We start from the raw sequence: 20,982 nt of genomic DNA, 5'->3' as shown, positions 1-20,982 counted from the left end.
TTTAAAAATTTTAGAAACTAAAATACAAGTGCTACATTTACAGAGAGGAGAGAATTACTTATTTACTGAATGAGAGAATGCGGGTTTTATAATTATGTACGTATAATCCCACTACTAGCGTATGTTCCACTTATATTTTTACCTGACAGTCAAGAAGAATCAAGCAAGCAATAGAAGTGAACCCAGCCTGTGAGACTTGCGTACCTCTAAAATACATTCGGGTATACAAATTGCCAGCAGTCTCAATTTGATTTTCATCGCTAATTTGCTTCTTCTTCCTGTGTGTGTCGGTGTTTTTTAGACTCTCCCATTTACGTGTGGTGTGAACATTAAAACTTTGTCCATTATGAGTCCTAGGTGTTTAGCTTCATTCTTCGTTTTGATGGGTTTCTCTTGCACTGTTAGCTATTTATCTTCGCTTTCTCTTTTTTTTTTAATACAACCGTCTGAATCTTCTCTGAATTTATGGATATTTTCCATTGTATAACCCTTTCTTCTACTATATCCAATGCCGTCTGTAGATTTCTTAAAGTTATATTCAGGTTCCTGTGTTTTGCTGCAATTTAAGTGCCTTCTGCATAAAAAATGAGTAGTTTTCCGGGTGTTCTTGGAATTTCTGCTGTATATATGCTATACAGCTGATTCTCCAGCTGATTCTCCAAGGGAAAGTAAATGGTAAGAGAGGACCGGGAAGAAGACGCATTTCCTGGCTTCAAAATTTGCGAAAGTGGTATAACACGACTACCACTGAACTGTTCCGCGCTGCAATAAGCAAAGTGAAGATAGCCGTGATGATCGCCAACGTCCGGAACGGATAGGCACTTTAAGAAGAAGATATGCTATACAGAAGGGATGATAAAACCACCCCCCTGTGGTACTCCGTGGCTCCTTGTTTTGGATGAATATTGTGGTATATTGTTTTCGTTGAATCCCGCTGCTATGTACTCTGTAAGTCTGAGTACTTGTAGTTTGCTGGAATGTTGAACGCTGAATCGTAATCCTTGTGCTTCTAAGACTGGTCTTAGCCTATCTATCTCAGATTTTTGTCTGGTTTGGATGACTCTCTGTACTATCTTGCTGACTACTGGAAGTCAGTTAATCGACCTAGAATTTTGCGGAAATGTATTGTTCTTTCCTGGCTTCGGTATCATAATTACTTGGGCTTCCTTCTATCGGTTTGGGAAGAGCCTGTATTGAGGTTGTTATGTCTGTTTAGCATTTATAGACTACGAGAAAGCTTTTGACAGCATAGAATTATAGGCTATTAAGGAAGCACTGGTCAACAGCAGAATAGATTCTAGATATAGGATATTAATACATAATATATATCAACACGCTGAAATGGTAGTCACGATGGATAACGGAATCTTTAAATCACTAAATTGGGAAACGAAGGGACTATCGATAAACGGAAAGTATTTAAACCATCTAAGATATGCAGATGACGTAGTACTAATAGCCGACAGCTGGAAAGAACTGAAGACGATGATCGATGAGCTTCATACGGAATCCATAAAAAAGGACTGAAAATGAATCTGAGTAAAACTAAGCTAATGTCGAATAAAGATGATCAACCGACGATAACCATCCAAGGAACAAAAGTGGAACATGTAGAAGAATACATATATCTGGGTCAGAATATCAAGGTAAACAAAGAAAACCAAACTACCGAAATAAGCAGACGAGTAAGAATGGGATAGGCCGCATTTGGAAAACTCTCATACATACTGAAAGACAAAAAGATACCCCAAAACCTTCGAACCAAAGTGTTCGATTCTTGTATCCTTCCCGTTCTCACTTACGGAGCTCAAACCTGGACATTCACAAAAAAGAACATGGACAAGATTCGAAAAACTCAGCGAGCCATGGAACGACAGATGCTTGGTATCTCACTAATAGATCGGCAAACGAACGAAGCAATCCGGAACAAAACAAAAATAAAGGACGTCGCGAAACAAGCAGCTAAATTAAAATGGAAATGGGCTGGACACAACGAACGTCTCGAAGATGGTAGATGGAACAAAGAAGTTGGAAACTGGCGACCGTACGATGCGAAGAGACCAAGAGGAAGACCTCAAATGCGCTGGAGAGACGATATCTAAAGAGTCGCAGGACCACTGTGGAAACGCCTAGCACACAACAGGGATGAATGGCGAGAAATGGGAGAGGCCTTTATTCGACAATTCGGATAGAAAAAGGGCTATAAAAAAAAATGTTTGTTAGATATACAATTGCTTTCGGTGCCTATTGTTATTCGACTTTGACTTTGTTAAAACAGACTTTTTAACTGGTGGAGGGAATACAGCCATATCGGCAAAGGTAATATGTGTTAAATTAAGTATTAGATTATTATATTTCGAATTAGTTGCATATGAACTTATGATTCTTTGGTTGTTTCTCCATGTTACAGCTTTTTAATAGGAAATTTTTTATTGAAATAATATAATCGTATTGAATAAAAATCACTAAATCGATATTGTAATTAGTTTAAATGGTTTATATCAATATTAATTCTACAATTATTCCACGTACTTATGATAATTTATGCTATGATGAACTTATATTTGCTATATCGGACATTCCAGTTGTTTTTTATTCAATCACATAATCAGGTGATAGTCCTTCATTATTATTATCGCATTTTTTCATTAGTAATCAATCAATTCTATAATTAAAGTATAAAAAATTATATCAGTCTTCATTGTCCCATTTTATCTGCCGGTACCGATTATCGAACGTTCGCACTCTCATCGGTACTGTTTATCGTCGTACTGAATCATTATTGACGCAAAACACTCTTTTTTGGTACTTATTATTCCTGAAACGAATAGGATGTTTATCATGGTTCTATTGAATCCTGAAAGTGTTACGATTATTCAAAAAACATGTTAAGTCTGGCCATATTCTTCTTTGGACGATAAGAAATGTATGTACACAGTGTTGCTGTGGATTTATCGGTAGATATTCTGATTTGTACGTAATGTATCTACCTACTTATTAAGATAAAATTGTGGAGTTGCAACTGATGATGTTTATGGATTCATGTAGGTACGAAATGTCTTCAATAAAAGATGACTTCTTTCAAGGTTCTTTTTATTTTCTTTTGACCGATAACCCTCCCATAAGTTTATTTGTGAATTATATTTTGTATATATGTATATACCGAAATGTCTATGGAAAAAGGGATCTGAAGGAGGAAATCATATAAGACAAAAAAACTGCTCTGAAGGATCTAGTTGAAAGTCAACAGAAACTATAAAAAAGTCACAAGAAAGCAAGATAGTACTATTATACGGTAGTACTAAGCGCACATTGCATATTCTTTCTATAATGAATGCATTCCCGACATTGTTAGAGTACTCCAAATGCATTTGTCGACTAATGACATAAAAATACCGTAACTGAATTGATACGTACGGCCGTCTAATGAGAAATTAAGCTTTTTGTTGTGTTCACATTCAATAACATGAGATTCCTTTCACTGAATTCATTAACAAAAAGAAAAAGTCTATGTACCATTTGTAGATATATATTTATCTATTTAAAAAGAAAATAAGGAATGGCATTTAGGAATGCATTTCTTAGAATAGTATGGAAAATCGGAAAATATACCAGGGAAATATGAACTTATTTTACTAATTAAAAATATTTGAAAATAGAGTGGTTTTTCGAGCATCTCACATACTCCATTTCTAGATAAATATATATTCGCCCAAAAGTTTTTCTAATGGTTGAACTCTAAAGTTCTCTCCATTTAACGTAATCAATCAGGCTCTATTTAATTTTGTCTTTTTCTTTTGCTTGCTCTCGGTCTCTAAAAGTCTGGATAGAAAGAAAAATTACGTGGAGTGAAGAACAAAGTGAATTTCGACCAGGACGATCCTGTGTTCATAACACATTTACCTACACTAAAGAATCTAATAGAAAAGAAGTAAACAAGATAAATGAAACTTCACAACATTTTTATAGACGTGCGAAAGATACTTGACTCACAGAGACAGACAAACGGTCGAAAAGTAGTCGAAAACCGAACTTCTAAGGCATTTTCACAAACTAAAGATGTTTAACAGAGCTTATGTCTTTCCCAACCCTTAAAATCTATTTCATCATAGCTTATAACAGTGAACAAGAAAAGACAGTCCCATGGAATATGAATAGTTAGGGACACTCTACTAGGGCTGTCCGATAAGTACTTAGCCTACAAAAGTAAAACGAAAATTTTCGAAAGGTGGCGATTTATTTCCCAACAGAGTCTATTTTTAGCATGATACTCTTCACCCAGAAGAAGTCACACGGGGTCAAATCTAGGGAATATGGTGGATGTAGCAACACTTCGTAGCAAAATTCGACCAATTTCCTCATGACGACGGCGGAGATATAGCGGCTCCGTTGTCATGGTGGAAGAGCACTTTTTTCTTCGCTTAATGACGTAGATCACCCCTTGTGAATCACAGAAAATGCTGGCCATCACCTTTCCAGCTGATAGGACAGTCTTCGCCTCCTTCGGAGCACGTTAGCCGTTTGCCGCCACTGATCCCACTGTTTCTTGGTCCCTGGTGTGTAACAATGGATTCATGTTTCGTCAATGATTACGAAACGATGTAGAGACACCTTCGGATTACGCTTAAATAGTGTCAAACACTACTCTGAAGTGGTCTCAGTGTTAAACTTGTTGTCCGGAGTAAGCTAACGCGGCAATCATCGCGCCGACAGCTTTCTCTTGCTCAAAATTTCACGCAGGATATGACATACTTGGTCTTTTGGTATGGTTACTGTCTCAGCTATCGCGTACCTTCAATCGGCAGTCTGCCAATATGAGATCGTGGATTTTTGTCACGTTATTCTTCGTGGTAGCCAATTTCGGGGCACCTGGGCGCGGTTCATCAAAAACCGACGTACGACGACGTTGAAACTCGTTAAAGCAATTTTTGAGGGTTGCCATCGAAGGTGAGGAGTCGCCGTACACAGCATCCCAGACACAGATATTGCTCTTTTTTAATTTTTCAAAAATCCGCTTACACGCCTGCTTTCACGCGCCATCAAAACAAAACTATAAGTCCAAATCGGGAGAAATTTTGACATTAGCCGTCAACGAGAATTTATTAAACGAAAGTAGATTTATTATTAATTTATTAAACGTAAGACTAATAGAAAAAAATGGGAAGAGAAAGTAATATGATGAAAGCACTGTATTCAATCTTGTGGAGAAGAAAACTTCTTCTTCTAGTTCCGACTCCATTAATGACGATTGGCTACAAGCATTGCAAATTTATCTCTATCTTCTGCTTCTCTTAAAAGTGTCTGTGTGTTTAGGCCGGTCTAGTCCAAATATTTTTCAGCCAGGATATTTGTCGTCTACCAGGATCCCGTTTTCCTTTGATTTTACCCTTCATCATCAGCTACAACAGCCCGTACTTATAATTTCCAAGTATATGCCGCAAATATGCTGTCTTTCTCCTTTTAATGGTGATCGAAAGTTCTCTGTCTCTTCCCATTCTGCGAAGCACTATTTTGTTGAAGAAAGTATCTTCGTTAGTCGAAAGCTAACAAAGAAAATGAAAATAAATATTTCTCAGGCTATGATTTACCTCATACTGACATATGAAGATATAGTGAGACTTTCTATAAAGGGATAAACCAAGATGGAAACATGTGAAACAATTAATTACGGAATGGGGATAACAACAAAGAGAATATTTAGATCTGTTAAATCATGTAAAGTAAAACATATCCACTTGATGCCTTTTGCTAGTTCTACCTATTGCAGAAGGATCTGAATATTGCAATATCCATATCTAGACAAAACCAATATTTCTAATCAAATTTTGTGGAGTACTTATTATAGCACGTAAACACACATGCAAATCATATTCTATTACCCTTTTCATAAAGGGTTTCGCAGGGACGTCTTGTTATCTAATCGGAAACAGTATGGTCTATTTATTCAATCAGACAATTCACAGCTGCATTTCATTGAGCGGATACACAATTGATTTAACTGAATAATTTGTTTGGCACTTTCGCTGTAACGGACGCCAACTTGTCGATTCAGGTTCTGTATAATTATACAGAAATTATATTAAATATTATTTTTATGGGGGATTAAGCCACAATTGATTTTAACTATTGTTTGACGTTTCGATTTCAACTCCGGAAATTGTTTTCATGAATAGATTATTTTAAAAAAATTGTGAAAATATATAACCAACAAAGTTCTTACAGGTTATGTTTTTTCAAAATTGACGATTGATTTGGTCTCGATCTTTTAGACAATAGCCTGCTTTTAGTTGAAAAAGTCTGAGAGTGGTGTTTGTACCCTCAGGATATCAAATTCTGACTGTTTTTTGTATTTTTGTATTATTTGTTAGTATGTTACTAGTTTGTAAAATGTATGTTTATGTAGTTATATGTTTGTGTATTGTGTGTTACATGTGTGTGTTACATATTTTGATCTCTTAAAAACATTTGATACCATAAACGTACGTGTTGTTTTAGAGAAGTTAAAAAATCTTGGTTTTAGGGGTCAGTTCTCATTATGGATGTCATCTTATTTACATTCTAGGAAGATCCTCGTTAAACTTAGTGACTCACAATCAGATTATGGTGATATTGATATTGGGGTTCCTCAGGGTTCAATATAGGGGCCATTAATATTCCTATGCTATATTATTGATATGGCCAGATATGTCAGGTCAAATAACATATTTATGTATGCAGATGACACAACTATTGCTACATCTGCTTCAAGTGTCGAGGAATTAACTGTTCAACTGAATGTTATATCAGAAGATTTTACAGAGTGGTTTAAAAAAAATGCTTTGAGTGTTAATGCCCAAAAAACAACAAACATGCAATTCTACTATAGATCAAATTCAAGTTACCAGTTTTCTATAAAAGTAAATGATAGCCTGGTTCATTCTACAACTTCAACCAAACTTTTAGGTTTGTATCTGGATAGTAACATGAGCTGAGAATCTCAAATTAATCATCTTTGCAAAAGCATAAATAGTAGTTATCACGCAATATTGCAATTAAAAAGTTTCCTTAAAAACGAACAGTTATTGAATGTTTATTATGCAATTGTTTATTCTCACTTGGCCCTCAATATAAATCTTTGGGGTAGTGCTGTGAATGCTACAAGAGTGTTTGTCTCAGAAAAGGATAATTCGATTAATTTTTAATTTACCATATAGGCATTCATGTCGACAATATTTTAAAAAATACAACATTTTAACAGTACCTTCTATATATATTTTTAAATGTATACTACATATATAAAAGCCAATATAACATCTTTTCATTTAAACTCTGATTATCACCAATACTCAACTAGGCAAAATGATTTCATCAGAGTACCAAAACATAATACAGCACGATTTGAAAAATCCCAGTATTATATGGGTTATAAGACTTTTCAATCATCTTCCCAACAGTATTAAATCTGAAACGAATTTAAATAAATTTCGATATAAATTAAAAGGAAGGGTACAAATAACAGGGGAAAGATCGGAAGAATTTAATTGGAAGAGAGGTATTAAACAAGGAGATAGTCTCAGCCCTTTGCTATTCATAATAGTAATGAACGAGTTGATAAGAAACACTAGAGTCAGAACTAATCAACTACAGACAATAATAGGTTACCGCAGATTACAACCGTTAACAATAGAGTCCTTAATGTATGCAGACGACATAGTACTAATAGCAGATTCCGAGAATAAAATGCAGAAACTAATGGATATATGGGTAGAACAAATAGAAGAACTTAAAATGGAGATAAACAAGGAAAAAAGTAAGATAATGATAATCAGCGGCAAAGGAGATAAGGAAGATAATCAAATAAAGATAAAATATAAAAACTCAGAATTGGAAATAGTAGGGAATAGAAACAACTTACGAATACCTGGGAAGTATAATAACTAATGATGGAAAAATAGACTGGGAAATAACAAATAGAGCAAAGAAATCAAACAAGTTATATTATGCGTTAGCCCCAATAATGGGAAAAAGAGAACTTGCACGAGAAACAAGAATAAAAATATATAACACAATAGTGATACCGACTGTGCTCTATACAAGTGAAAACTGGACAATTCTGGAAAAACATAAGAGCAGGATAAACGCAATGGAGATGAGACATCTAAGAAGGATAGTTGGAAAGACAAAATGGGATAGATTAAGCAACGAGACTATTAGGAGAATGGCCAACCAGGAACCGATAATGAACAAAATAGCAAAGAGACAAATGAACTGGTATGGGCATCTGATGAGGATGCAATCCAATAGAATAACAAGAAAAATTTATGAAGCAAAAAACATCGGAAAAAGAAAAAGAGGCAGACCAAGAAAAAAATGGATACAGCAAGTAGTAGAGGCGGGAAAACTTAAACAAAAATCACTCGAGGAATTGAAAATAATGGCAGGAAACAGAAAAGAATGGAAGAGGTGGGTAAATGGAAATTAAAATAGCTAGCCCAAATCCGACACCCTGTTAGGGTAAAAGGAAGGGGAGAAAGAAAGAAAGAAAGATATAAATTAAAATCTTTTCTATTGCAAAATTGTTTCTACAGTGTAAGTGAATATCTGGGTGATGTAAATAATTAATCCTATGTACTTTTTATCTTGTAATTTTAAAATTGTGATGTTTTATAAGTATTTTATATTTTTTATTCGACTTATCCTATATCATGTAAATGATCTTTCAGGATGAATAAATTATTATTATTAAATATTATTGTGGGGTATTAACAAACAAATGTACTATTACAAGTTAATAGTACTTAATTAACAGAACTATTCCTTCGGTAACTCTGGCGAGAAAAATGAACTTTTAACTCATTGGTGCAAATAATTATTAAAATTTAAATGGTTGCAATAAACAATCAAAGACAATTTATAGGTTAAGGTAAAACTAGGTAAAACTTACCGCTGGGTCTAATTACCAGGGTTTGCACTACAAAACAACGAACGAAATCAATTCAATATGCGTGCATGGGTTCACGTGCCGGGTTGCGTCTTTTCTTTTCAACGACTCGTGCTCTTCTCGCGATATGTATTTCCGAGCCCTCAGCGGTACTATTAGGATCGGATGAATACAGGGGAGGAAAAATGTAATGATTAATTTATACAACCATATTTGAATTTAAACATTCTCCCCCCTTTAAAGGCCATAAGGTCTTTAAAAAACAAAACGAATTCTAAATACTATCATTACTTAAACAACTAAAACGATAATTAATACAAACAATTCCTATACAAATCTTAAACAAATATTCAAAACTTAAACTACAATAAAAAAATTAAAATTAAAATGGTGGTTTCGTCGCGGTTATATTGACAAAAGCCGAACAAAACAAAATTAATAAAAACGTTGTAAAGCAGCCAAAAAAGCTTCCGCGATCAAATCACTAGCTAATTCAAGATTTAAAGCCTTTGTAGCGCAACATACAAATAGACACAAATAGGCCTTTTGAGTTCTAACTCCCCTGTAACGAGACATGGTTATCGAAATGCGATTTGCGACGAAAGTTTTGAATCTCGAGTGGGAGCTTTTAATCCAGTGCAATACGATTTGAGAATCTAACCAAGTATACACATTTTGAAATATTATATGCTTCCACGACTCTAACACAAACGACATAAGTTTTACCAAATGAACAGCAGCTAACAATTCTAATCGAGGTATAGTAATCTGTTTTATAGGAGCTACTTTCGATTTGGCACACAGTAAATTAACTTGAACTAGGTTACGAGTATTAATACTACGAATATAAACGACACAAGCATATCCCTTTTCACTAGCATCGGCAAATCCATGAAGCTCTAAGATGGGACATGAGGAAATATTCAAAAAACGAGGAATTTCGAACTGTGAAATAAGAGATAATTCGCTCTTATATTGCTCCCATACACGAATTATTTCCGAAGGAGGACGATCATCCCATTTAAGACCGGTTGCCCAAAGTTGTTGGATTAAATGTTTAATAAAAAAGGTAATAGGTGTTAAGTAACCACAAGGATCATAAATTCGAGCTAATTCGGACAAAAACGATCTTTTGGTACAAGGGACGTCTTGCAATTTGACTGAAAATTGAAAGACGTCGGACTGTGCAATCCACTTCAAACCAAGGATTTTTAATGAAGGACCATTTGCTTCTGGATCAAAATTAATGGAGTGAGGATTAATATGGGATTCAGGAAATTGCGACAACAATTTGGATTCATTCGAACACCATTTCCGTAATTCAAAGCCTCCTAACTTTAACAAAGCGACTAATTCGTCAACTAAAGTTTGTGCTTCTTCGAGAGTCGAAGCACCAAAAACAAAATCATCAATATACGAAGCGTGACGAATAAGCGAGACGGCGTTAGGAAAACGAGAGCCTTCGTCTAATGCTAATTGTTGGAGAGTTCTTAAAGCGAGATACGGCGAAGATACTATTCCAAAAGTAACAGTTAATAAACGATATTCCTGAATTTCCTCAGCGCTAGAAAATCTCCATAACACGCGTTGATAATCCGTGTGTTCAGGAGCGACTAAAATATTACGATACATCTGACGAATGTCCGCACACAGCGCAAAACGATTAAGTCTAAAATTCAACAACAGCGAGACTATGTTCTGTTGCAGCTTAGGACCGACCAGTAAATAGTCGTTTAAAGATTTACCGCGACTGGGACTTTTCTGAGACGCATTATATACAACTCGAATTTTACTTGAAACACTATCTGGTTTCACAACGCAATGATGTGGAATATAATACTTTCCCCTTTTCTTTTCGGCATTAGAGACTAACTGCATATGACCTAAATCAAGATACTCCTGCATATGAAAAGAATATTCTTTTTTCAAACTTGGTTGACGAGATAAGCGTCGTTCTAATGATAGCAATCTATTTAAAGCAATATCATAGCTATCTTGCAAACAAGGCGGCGATTCACAAAAAGGCAAAGATACAACATATTTACCCGAGACGTCCCGATTATGCGTTTCCAGATAAATGTTCTCACACAGAACGTCTTCTGGTTCTGAAACTGGCTTTTCCGGTACGTTTTCCAGTTCCCAAAATTTCGTTAACGAAGAATTTAGTGGGTCTTCAATATTTGAAAGACAAACAAGCGAAGTCGACGAAAGGTTAGGTGTGCTAGTAGGTCCTAACAAAATATAACCAAAAACGGTATTTAGGGCATCTGGTTGTCCCGCTTTACCTTCAATTTTACCTTCTAACAACAGCTTCGAAAATATGCTACAACCAATTAACAAATCTATAGATTGACTACAGTTAAATTCGGGATCGGCTAACTTCAAATTTTTAATATAATTCCACGTCGATATGTCAATTTTGGTGCTCGGCAAATCCGAGCAAACCCGATCTGTAATAATAGCCTCCAAGTGAAACACCGGTGACTCCTGATGACGAGGTTGGATAGAAAAACTTATTTGACCTTGATTCAGTTTCGTTTGCATCGAATTGAGTCCGTTAACTTCAAATGAACAAGGAGTTTTAGGCCAACCTAATCTACTGGCAGCTTTACGACTAATGAACGAACTCATTGAACCTGAATCTAGCAGACATCTCAAGGGCTGTTTACACCCCTTACTATCAATCGCGTGAACTAAAACGGTACCGAGCAAAATTTCCTTTTTTGTCTCGTTTTTCTTCCCTATAAAACTAGCAGCACAATGTGATATTTCAGGCGAATTTTGTTCGACTCCCGATGCCCCTGGATTATTAGTATTTTCTATGGACGACTGACTATTGGAACGATTTCTATCAAAGTGCAACAAACTATTATGAAGGTGACTATTACATTTACTACATTTAAAGGCCTTTGGACACGACTTGACAGAATGATTAGCCTGATTAAGACACCTAAAACACGAGGAAGATTCTTTACAAAATTGGTATCTTTCTTTTGGAGATTTTTTCAAAAATAACGAGCATTGGTTTAGAAAATGACTTTGTTTACATAAAGCACAACATATTGACGACGAATTTGTAACAAAGGATGAACTACTATTATGCCTTGACTCCTTGGAATGTTTATAATTACACTTTGGCTCCGTATAAGTTGGAGCCCTCGACGATTTCTTAGATTCACTTAAGCTACTATTCAAATTATCGTAAGCAATGTACTGAGTTTCAATAAACTCTACCAATTTTTGAAATGACGGGATTTTATTCGATTTATTTTCTAACTCAAATAACTTTACTGAATCCGCGTCTAATTTCGACAAAAGTAAATTAAACATAATAAAATCCCAATGTTCTGTCGGAAGACCTAATGTTTTCAATGCGGCTAAATTTTCTAAAAACGTATCTACTAATTTAGCCAGATTTTTCGAATTAACTACCGATATTTTTTGTACGCCCAAGATCGCATCCCAATGCGCGGTCGCACAACGACGAACATTTGTGTAGCGTTTAACAATTAGATCGTAAGCAATTTGATAATTATCGCTATTTATTGACAAATTACGAATCAAACTAAGTGGAGTCCCTTCTAAACATCCTTTCAAATACTTAAACTTTTCTACGTCTGCTAGGCCTGCGTTATTATGTACAACCGAATTATATAAATCTAAAAATGAACTAAACTCCTTAAAATCACCCTTAAATTTAGGCAGCTCTATTTTAGGCAAGCGAATATTTGATTGTGGAACTATTACTGATCTAAACGGTTCTGGAGTTTCAAATTGTGGCTCAAATAATTCCGCACTAAATAGTTTTATTTTATAAAATTGTTCCAAAAATAATTCCCGAACATTTTCTTCAACCCTCGTATCCGCGTCTGGTACAGAAAGAATATTACTAATAATATTAGTGTGATGTTTTAAGAACTCTTCGCGAATCGAATCTAATTCTTCTAGTCTAATTTTAAATAAAGGGCGAATAGAAACGTCTGAAAGGGACTTAAAACCTAAATCGAAAATTAACTGAATATCATTTAACGCAGTTTTTCTTAAAAATTTGAGCTTCCTATTCTTTTCTTCAAGTTTTTCCATTTTAAATTTTTAACAAGTTCCAAAAATATTATACAAACGAAAGTGTACAAAAATGTGGTCTAAAACCCCGAAATTACCGATTTGTAATTCGATACTTTATTAAAACGACGATAATCCCCTTTTAAAAGTCCCATATGGTCGATTTTACAAAAAGGTCATAAATTATTCTCGAGCCACGACAAGAGACGCAAACTTAAGATAAGAACCCTCAAAACGATAAAAAATACGACATTGGACGAAACCAACCATTAAAATTTAAATATAACAAAAAATATTTTTTCAATAAATGAGTACAAATCCGGCTAGATAGGCCAATGTGGGGTATTAACAAACAAATGTACTATTACAAATTAATAGTACTTAATTAACAGAACTATTCCTTCGGTAACTCTGGCGAGAAAAATGAACTTTTAACTCATTGGTGCAAATAATTATTAAAATTTAAATGGTTGCAATAAACAATCAAAGACAATTTATAGGTTAAGGTAAAACTAGGTAAAACTTACCGCTGGGTCTAATTACCAGGGTTTGCACTACAAAACAACGAACGAAATCAATTCAATATGCGTGCATGGGTTCACGTGCCGGGTTGCGTCTTTTCTTTTCAACGACTCGTGCTCTTCTCGCGATATGTATTTCCGAGCCCTCAGCGGTACTATTAGGATCGGATGAATACAGGGGAGGAAAAATGTAATGATTAATTTATACAACCATATTTGAATTTAAACAATTATTATTATATATGTATTGTGTATAATTGTAGATGATATGTCTCCGACTTTCTATCCGCTATTGTTGGTACAGTAGACTCCCTCTATAACGAGATCTGAAATGGCAGACTAATTACCTCGTTATAAGCGGATCTCGTTATATCTAACAACAATAATAGTGTGCATACATATGAATATGTAGTTTTCTAAAACATTAACTTTCTATAGTGAAGCCATTCGGAGCAATATAAGATGCTAATAAATATTGTTTGAATGGCGTTTTTAAAATAAAGTTGTTTACTTTTATTTTCAATGAAATACGCGTCTGCAATTGGAAGAAGTCTGTTATTTTTGACTGCGTTAAATTGACCAGTATTCTATCTATTATATTTTCTAAAGATTTCTGACAACCTTTAAAATACTTTCCATATCTTGTCTATTAGGACCTATTATTAGGTGTGAATGGTCAACCCCCTACAATGACACTTGTGAATCATAAATTGTAAATTTCGGACTAAGAATCATAAATTGTAAGAAGTTTATTGCGGACGGCATTTAAAAAGGGTATTTATGTATAGCTACGGTCGGGCCAAAACCTAAAAAAACACGTTTTTCAATCTTCTTTTCTCTCGTTATAAGCAAATTTACCTCGCTATAGAGAGTTAAAGTTCAATAGAAATTTCACGTTACATCTAATGTACCTCGTTATAAGCGAAAACTCGTAATAACCGTGTTCGTTGTAGAGGGAGTATACTGTATATTCTTTTTGTTGACTTTTTCTTTTAGTATTGACGACCACAATCTACTACATTCTGCTAATGGGTTTATTTTTCTTCATTAACCCCTTACTGCATGATTTTTTTTAATAAAAATATGTAAAAATATAAAAAAATCCTACTAGGTTACTTTTTTGTCTTTTTTTGTGTGTCATATATGACACACTATGCATTAAAACAAGATTCTTCTTCTACTTCTTGGAGATCTTTCGATCTGTTTTATTCTGAAGCTGCCTCTGGTTAATTTCCTGGGAGATAGATTGCCAACTATCCCTCCATCTTTTAGGTGGTCTTCCGGGAAGTCTTGAACCGGGTGGGTTGTTTTCTAGGGCAATTTTTGGGAGTCTATTCTCATCCATTCGTCTTACATGATTGTAACATCCTCTTACGCTGCCTTCCCCATCTTACAATATCTTGAATTTTGCACTGCTCTCTGACGTTTGTATTTCTCACCCTGTCTCTTCTTGTTTTGTCCACTATTGTTCTTAGGGTTTTTATTTCGGCAACCCTTAGCATCTGTCTGGTTTTGTTGGTATCTTCGCGCACTTCTATGCCATATGTCATGATCGGTCGTATGCAAGTCTTGTAGATTCTAATTTTACTACTGTGCGCATATACGGATTTGACCAGACTATCTCCCGCAGACATCCCGACAATGCGGATGCTTTGTTGATCTGACTTCTTAGGTTCTTTACTGGGTCGTGTGTGCTTGATATATCTATGCCCAGATATATGAATTGCATCTCCTGTTCTATGGGGTTGTTCTCAACCACTAACTTACATCTCGGATCTTTTGCTATTGTCATACATTTAGTTTTGTTGGTAGAAATAGATAGATAAATTTGCAATGGGACGGTGTTGAACCAATTATCAAAGAATATTTTGTGATTTATGTCTTGGTACTGTTTGTGTTAGCCGAAGAACCACATTTGAACTTACCCCTAAATCAGGAAAACCATCGGGTACAACATTAGCTGGCTTCCTACAAAAATTTCATAATCGTAGGAAAATCCGCTGACACCACTAAGAATAAACGCCTTATATCTCCATTTGTGGGTATTATATTGTATAGATGTTATAGATGAAAGCGCCTTTGTTGGAATTATCTGCTCATCTATGGCTAAAAATTCATCTTTCGGAACTTTGAGTAATTGATTCCTCAGTTTATTTAGTAGCGGTCGGATTTTAAAAAGTTTATCATGACCAGGATCACCGGCAGCAATAGCATCGTTATTGTTCGCGAAATGTAAAAAACGTTTTATTTCTTTCCATCTATTACATGACATAACATCTGAGATCAATCGATGATTCAGGCTGGAGTTCCAATAGCTTCTAGCGTTTGGCAATTGCACTTTTGAAATATAAATACAGGTTCCTAAGAACTGTTCTAGCTCATTTTCAGAAAGTTTCAAAGGTTTTTGAGGTCTTTTTTTCACTGAATATAATATAGTTTGATAAACTATATCTTTGATCATCTCATTTGTTAAAAAAAAATGCGTAGGGGGAATCCGCTTGTTGCAATTGGCAGATCAGTAGAACTAAGTGATCTTATATCATTATTTGATGTTACCAAATTTCCTTTTTTCCAAGTTGGATGATTTTTATTTCTATTCTTTATTAGATTACGTCGTAATTCGTCCAAAGAAATCATCTTCGCTATCCGAACTGATTTTTAAATCCGTTTCTGGGATAATAATATCTGATTCATTATTATGTATTATATATCTAATAGCCTTTCGTCTTCACTACCATGTCCACTACTACAAGAGTTTCACCATAAAACTTTTTTTGGATCCATTATCTAATATAAAAAAAATAATAATACCTAGTTCAGAACGCATATTGTGTCATATGTAAAAGAGAGTTTTGCACGACAGTGCATATTGTGGCATATATGACACAAGCATATTTTTGATCAAAAAATACCAAACTATAAAGAAATACGTGAAAATACTTACAGAAATTCTTTCTTGAAGGTATATCCTTGATGTCCCTATTTTTTTTGTACAAAAATATTCAGTAGAAACTTCGATAATTGAATATCAAATTGCACAATTCTTATGAACAGCTATCAGACCGCGGACATTTGCAAATTTTCCGCTTTAGTACCGGTTATACGAAATATGTGCTATATAATGGACATGTCATGTATAAATACTTTAAAACAAGATTCAATTTATCATGGTTAGGTATAAAACTAAGTATTGTACCATATATGACCCACTATGCGGTAAGGGGTTAGGTAGATAAGAGCTGCCTCTTTGACTTTTCTCTTTTTCATGTCTGTTTCTTTCATGATTATTGATGCATCTTTACATTTTGCTCTGTGCTCGATATCCCAGGCATGTTTATCTCTGATGTATGTTTTATGCTCATTTATCCTGACACTTAGTGGTCTTTTGGTTTCTCCATAACTTATTGCATTCACAGAATATATTATAGATGCAGTTCTTTAATCTTTCTTGTGTGTTTTATTTGGTTTTGGACAGGTTTTGAATGTTGTTGTTATTATGTGTGTTGTGATACTTATTTTCTATCCTTCTCAATTTTTTAAATAAGCTCTTTACATTATGGTATTGTTGTCATCTTTGAATCCCTTCTTGTGAGTGTTTCTGGATTGTTTATGGTGCTTTGTTGGCCTCTTTCTGTAATTTTGTTAAATGCCTTGTTTATAAATGACAATGGTTAATAATTTTTTGTTAAAACCTGTGTTAGCAAGTTTTTTTTCTGAAATGCATTTTCGTTAGAGCAGGTGTTTCGGGCTCTATCATATAATGATTTTATGATTCCTTTTCTGATGTTTACGTTATGGTTTGAGTGATTTTAAATCACTCAAAGAACCTCTGCAATTAAATTATTTGCAAAAAAAAACGAAAAAAGATTTTAACTCTCTTCTTCACATCATTTTATTAAGGGCATATTTTGGTCCGATTAACCTAATCCTAGTGCATGTACCAACACTTAATCTCACCCTGTACAATACAGATTAAAAATTTTTCATTTAAGTAGTTAAGTATTTGTTCAATGAAAGTGCAAAAAACATTACATGAAGACAACAATAAAAAATTGCGTGCTTTCTCAAGTCGGTTATGAACTTTTTTTGTGCTGAAAACATTTGGTAGACGATAGCAATGTCAGGAATGCATTCATTCATCCTAGAACAAAACACTCCATGTCCGTTCTGTACTGTACCACCATATCAATTATTCTGTTAAATAAATTTGAAGTCGTCCATTAAAATGCAGCTGTAAAATAAAATTGTTTGATTGAATAAACAAACTGCCTACATTGCCTATACGTATGTATGCGGTATGTGTATGTATATCGCTGACTCTCCACTCCATCGCGCTTTTATTTTAGATCGCGCCGTGCGCTTTTCGTTTAGTATCGTTTTATTCATCGCGCAGTGAAGATGTTGGTGTATCTGAACAACTTTTTTCTGTTACAGTGCGATGACCAGAACTTTGTGAAATGTAACTATTCGGAAGGACCTTCGGTGTGGGCCGGGTCTTTCGAAAAGCTGTTGGCTGATCCTTTAGGACTTCACATGTTTGCGGTAAGTAACTTTCTATTATTACAATAAAAGTATTATTTAATACCGTATAATTAAATTAGGTAGAATAATGTACTTTGGATCCTCTAATTTTCGATATATTAGCTGCTGTGGTGATTTTAATAAGAATATTCAAGGAAATACCGAAAATTTTAACGATAATACATGTGTATATGTGAGTTGAGATCATTTTTATTTTCTTTATTGTGTTTTCCTTTTTCTTTCTTCTTCTCTGTATTGTTCAATGTTTCCATCCTCATCATTTATGAAATTTCTAAGAATTCTGTATTTTTTGACCTGCCTGCTTTGATCTGTTCTTTTCGTTTGTTCCCACCAATATGTATGCTTTTAATTCTTATAATCTCTCAATGCAATCGATTTCTAAAGATTTCTTAGTTGTCCTCATTTGTTCCTTATATATTTTGTCTCATGAAGCCTTTTTAATGTTTACTCTCCTTCAATGCAATCGATTTATGAAGATTTCTTATATTGTCCTCATTTTATCCTTGTGTATATATGTCTCATGTAGCCTTCTTAAGGTTTACCCTTATTCTTCCCCGCTATAAGGAACTCTGCATGTTTTTTGGTAGATTGCTACATTTTCGTTCCATGAAACTTCTAGTTCTACCGTTTGGTGATCTCTTGTTATTTTAAACACTGTGGTATCTTCCATGAATACTTATGCGACTCTGCCATTCAATTTTTTTTATGGTTCATTTTCTTCTAATTACTTGTCGGTCTCTCAGCGTAGTTCTTGAATTCGTCTTAATATTTTCTTTTGCTCTTGTCTTAAATCTGTAGTCTACTCTGCGCAAACTATCTTATGTCAATATTGCTTCGTCTGAAAATGTTGACTCATTTGTTCCCCATTCTATATCCTCTTCCTTTGGTAACGCTTTTGATGACTTCATCTATGATTAAAGGAACTTCTCTTTTATATAAAAGATTAATTATGCCTTATTCTTGGCCGATCAAAAATCCAAAACTGGTTTGTTATACTCATAACGATTTCTCGACGAATGCTGCATTTGTACACTGTCTTCCATTACAAAAACCTTCTTGTTCATTTTCTAAACTTATCCTCTGATTTATTAGTTTTTACAATAGCGGGATTTGTTTGCTAGTTCTCCATTCTTCCAGTATTTTATTGTGTTTCATATCTATTTAATGAATGCTGTTATTTATTGCGTCATGGCTGCTCCACAATATTTTAGTGGTTCATTTAGTATCTCATCTTTACCTGCGACTTTTCCATTATTTAGCTTTTTAAGTGCTTTTTGACCCTTTCGCTTTTATATATCATTATTTTCTATGTTTCTGTTTCATTTGTTGTCCTTCTCTATATAACATCTTTTAATAGTCTATCCATGGATCCTTTTCCTTGGGTTCTGGTCTGTTACTCCCTTAATCTGTATTCTTTGGCATCTTATAAAGCGCCATATGTCCTTTCATCATCATCATTATACTGACTTTACAACGCTGTGTCGGTCCTAGCCTGCTCAATAATTTCTCTTCAGTCGTCCCTATTCATTGCATTCCTCCGTCAAGCACGTATTCCCATATTTCTCATGTCTTTATCGATGTTATCAAGGAACCTTCTTCTGTGCTTCTGTTTCTCTTATCTGATAAATGGGTATATCAAGGAGCGTTTTTCTAACCGGTTCCACTTGTATCCTCTATGAGTGGTTTAAAAGCCGACATACTCCATGATCTTGAAGTTTACTCTGAAATACCGTTTATTGATAAAAAAAGTCAGATCCGGTTGAGGGGTGGAGCAAACATTTTGGAATTCCGGTCTGATCATGATGCCGATCCGACAGGAACAGTAGGTATAGCCATTTGACCAGGTGGGGCTGGATTAGTGGTACCCGGGAATGCCGGTGCATCTTTAGTTTTCATATTTCCCTTTGTAGCGGTTCCTGGTGTAATTGCCGTATACTTTTTCTGTCTTTATTAGCATATTTTTCGAGTACCTAGTCTCTTTTATTTATTTACATTTTTCCATTAAGTACTTCTGTGCAGAACCATGTGTAGAATCATTTTTTTTTCTCGAGTATTTAATATTTAGAGTTAACTATAATTTTGTTACAATTTATGGGACAAAATATGAATGAAAGATGTCCATATGCCCCCAAAAATAATAAGACTCGGAGAGATGATGAATTGAAGAAGTAATTGAGAACATCGATGGATAGAATCGGTTTAAAGATAAACTACAGAAAATTCAGAATAATGACAAATCTCGTATCCAATGAGAAAAAGCTCATAGAAATTGTTGAAAGATGTTTGAATTTGGACCATAAAAAATATGATTCACGCGAGACAGTCAAACATCTGAGCTACTCAGAAGAGGAAGCTTATGATTGGCTGCATTCGTAAAAATGATAGATTTTCACAAACAAATGTTACATTCTATGTATATAAAAAGAAAAGTCTTTAACCAGGTAGCCAACCAGTCCTCGAATACGGAACAGGAACCTTAGCTTAACAAAAATATCAGCGGAAAAATTGAGACAAAACAGCGTAAAATAAAGACATTAATGCTTGTTATAAGCTTAAGAAATAGACTGATAAACCAGTAAATTTGTAGACAACTGAGTAGAAGACATTATCGGGCTTATTAAAAGGCAAAAATGAAGATGACGTACACGAACAGATAAGCGAAGTCGGGGAAGACTCCCAAATAGGATGTACCCACGAATTATGCAACCAACTATTGATAGAAAAGCAGAGATAAATGGAAATATCTAGAGGCCTATATTCTGTAAATAAGCCAGGTCTGATTGATGATAAAACGAGAGGTATCAATATATGTTTTAAGATACCAGTATACGATAAAGATGAAAGATCTGATAATAATAAATAGCTGATCAAGAAGAAATCTAAACTTCAAATCATCTCTTGTGGGCCAATATAATTCTATTTTGAGACACACATACT

The 20,982-nt window shown here is 34.6% G+C and overlaps 1 protein-coding gene across 1 annotated transcript in view; it reads left to right on the top strand.

Annotated features, from left to right (window-relative positions):
* loco (regulator of G protein signaling family member locomotion defects) overlaps positions 1-20,982 on the top strand; it is a 128,785-nt gene that overhangs the window by 87,674 nt on the left and 20,129 nt on the right. The window contains exon 4 of the mRNA XM_072535790.1: positions 17,938-18,045. Coding sequence (XP_072391891.1) covers positions 17,938-18,045 — 108 coding nt within the window. The remainder of the gene's footprint in view (positions 1-17,937; positions 18,046-20,982) is intronic.

Source organism: Diabrotica undecimpunctata, chromosome 6, assembly GCF_040954645.1.
Source record: "Diabrotica undecimpunctata isolate CICGRU chromosome 6, icDiaUnde3, whole genome shotgun sequence".
Classification (NCBI taxonomy): Eukaryota; Metazoa; Arthropoda; class Insecta; order Coleoptera; family Chrysomelidae; genus Diabrotica; species Diabrotica undecimpunctata.
The sequence above is the reverse complement of the archived record's forward strand: the minus strand, read 5'-3'. Positions and strand labels throughout refer to the sequence as shown.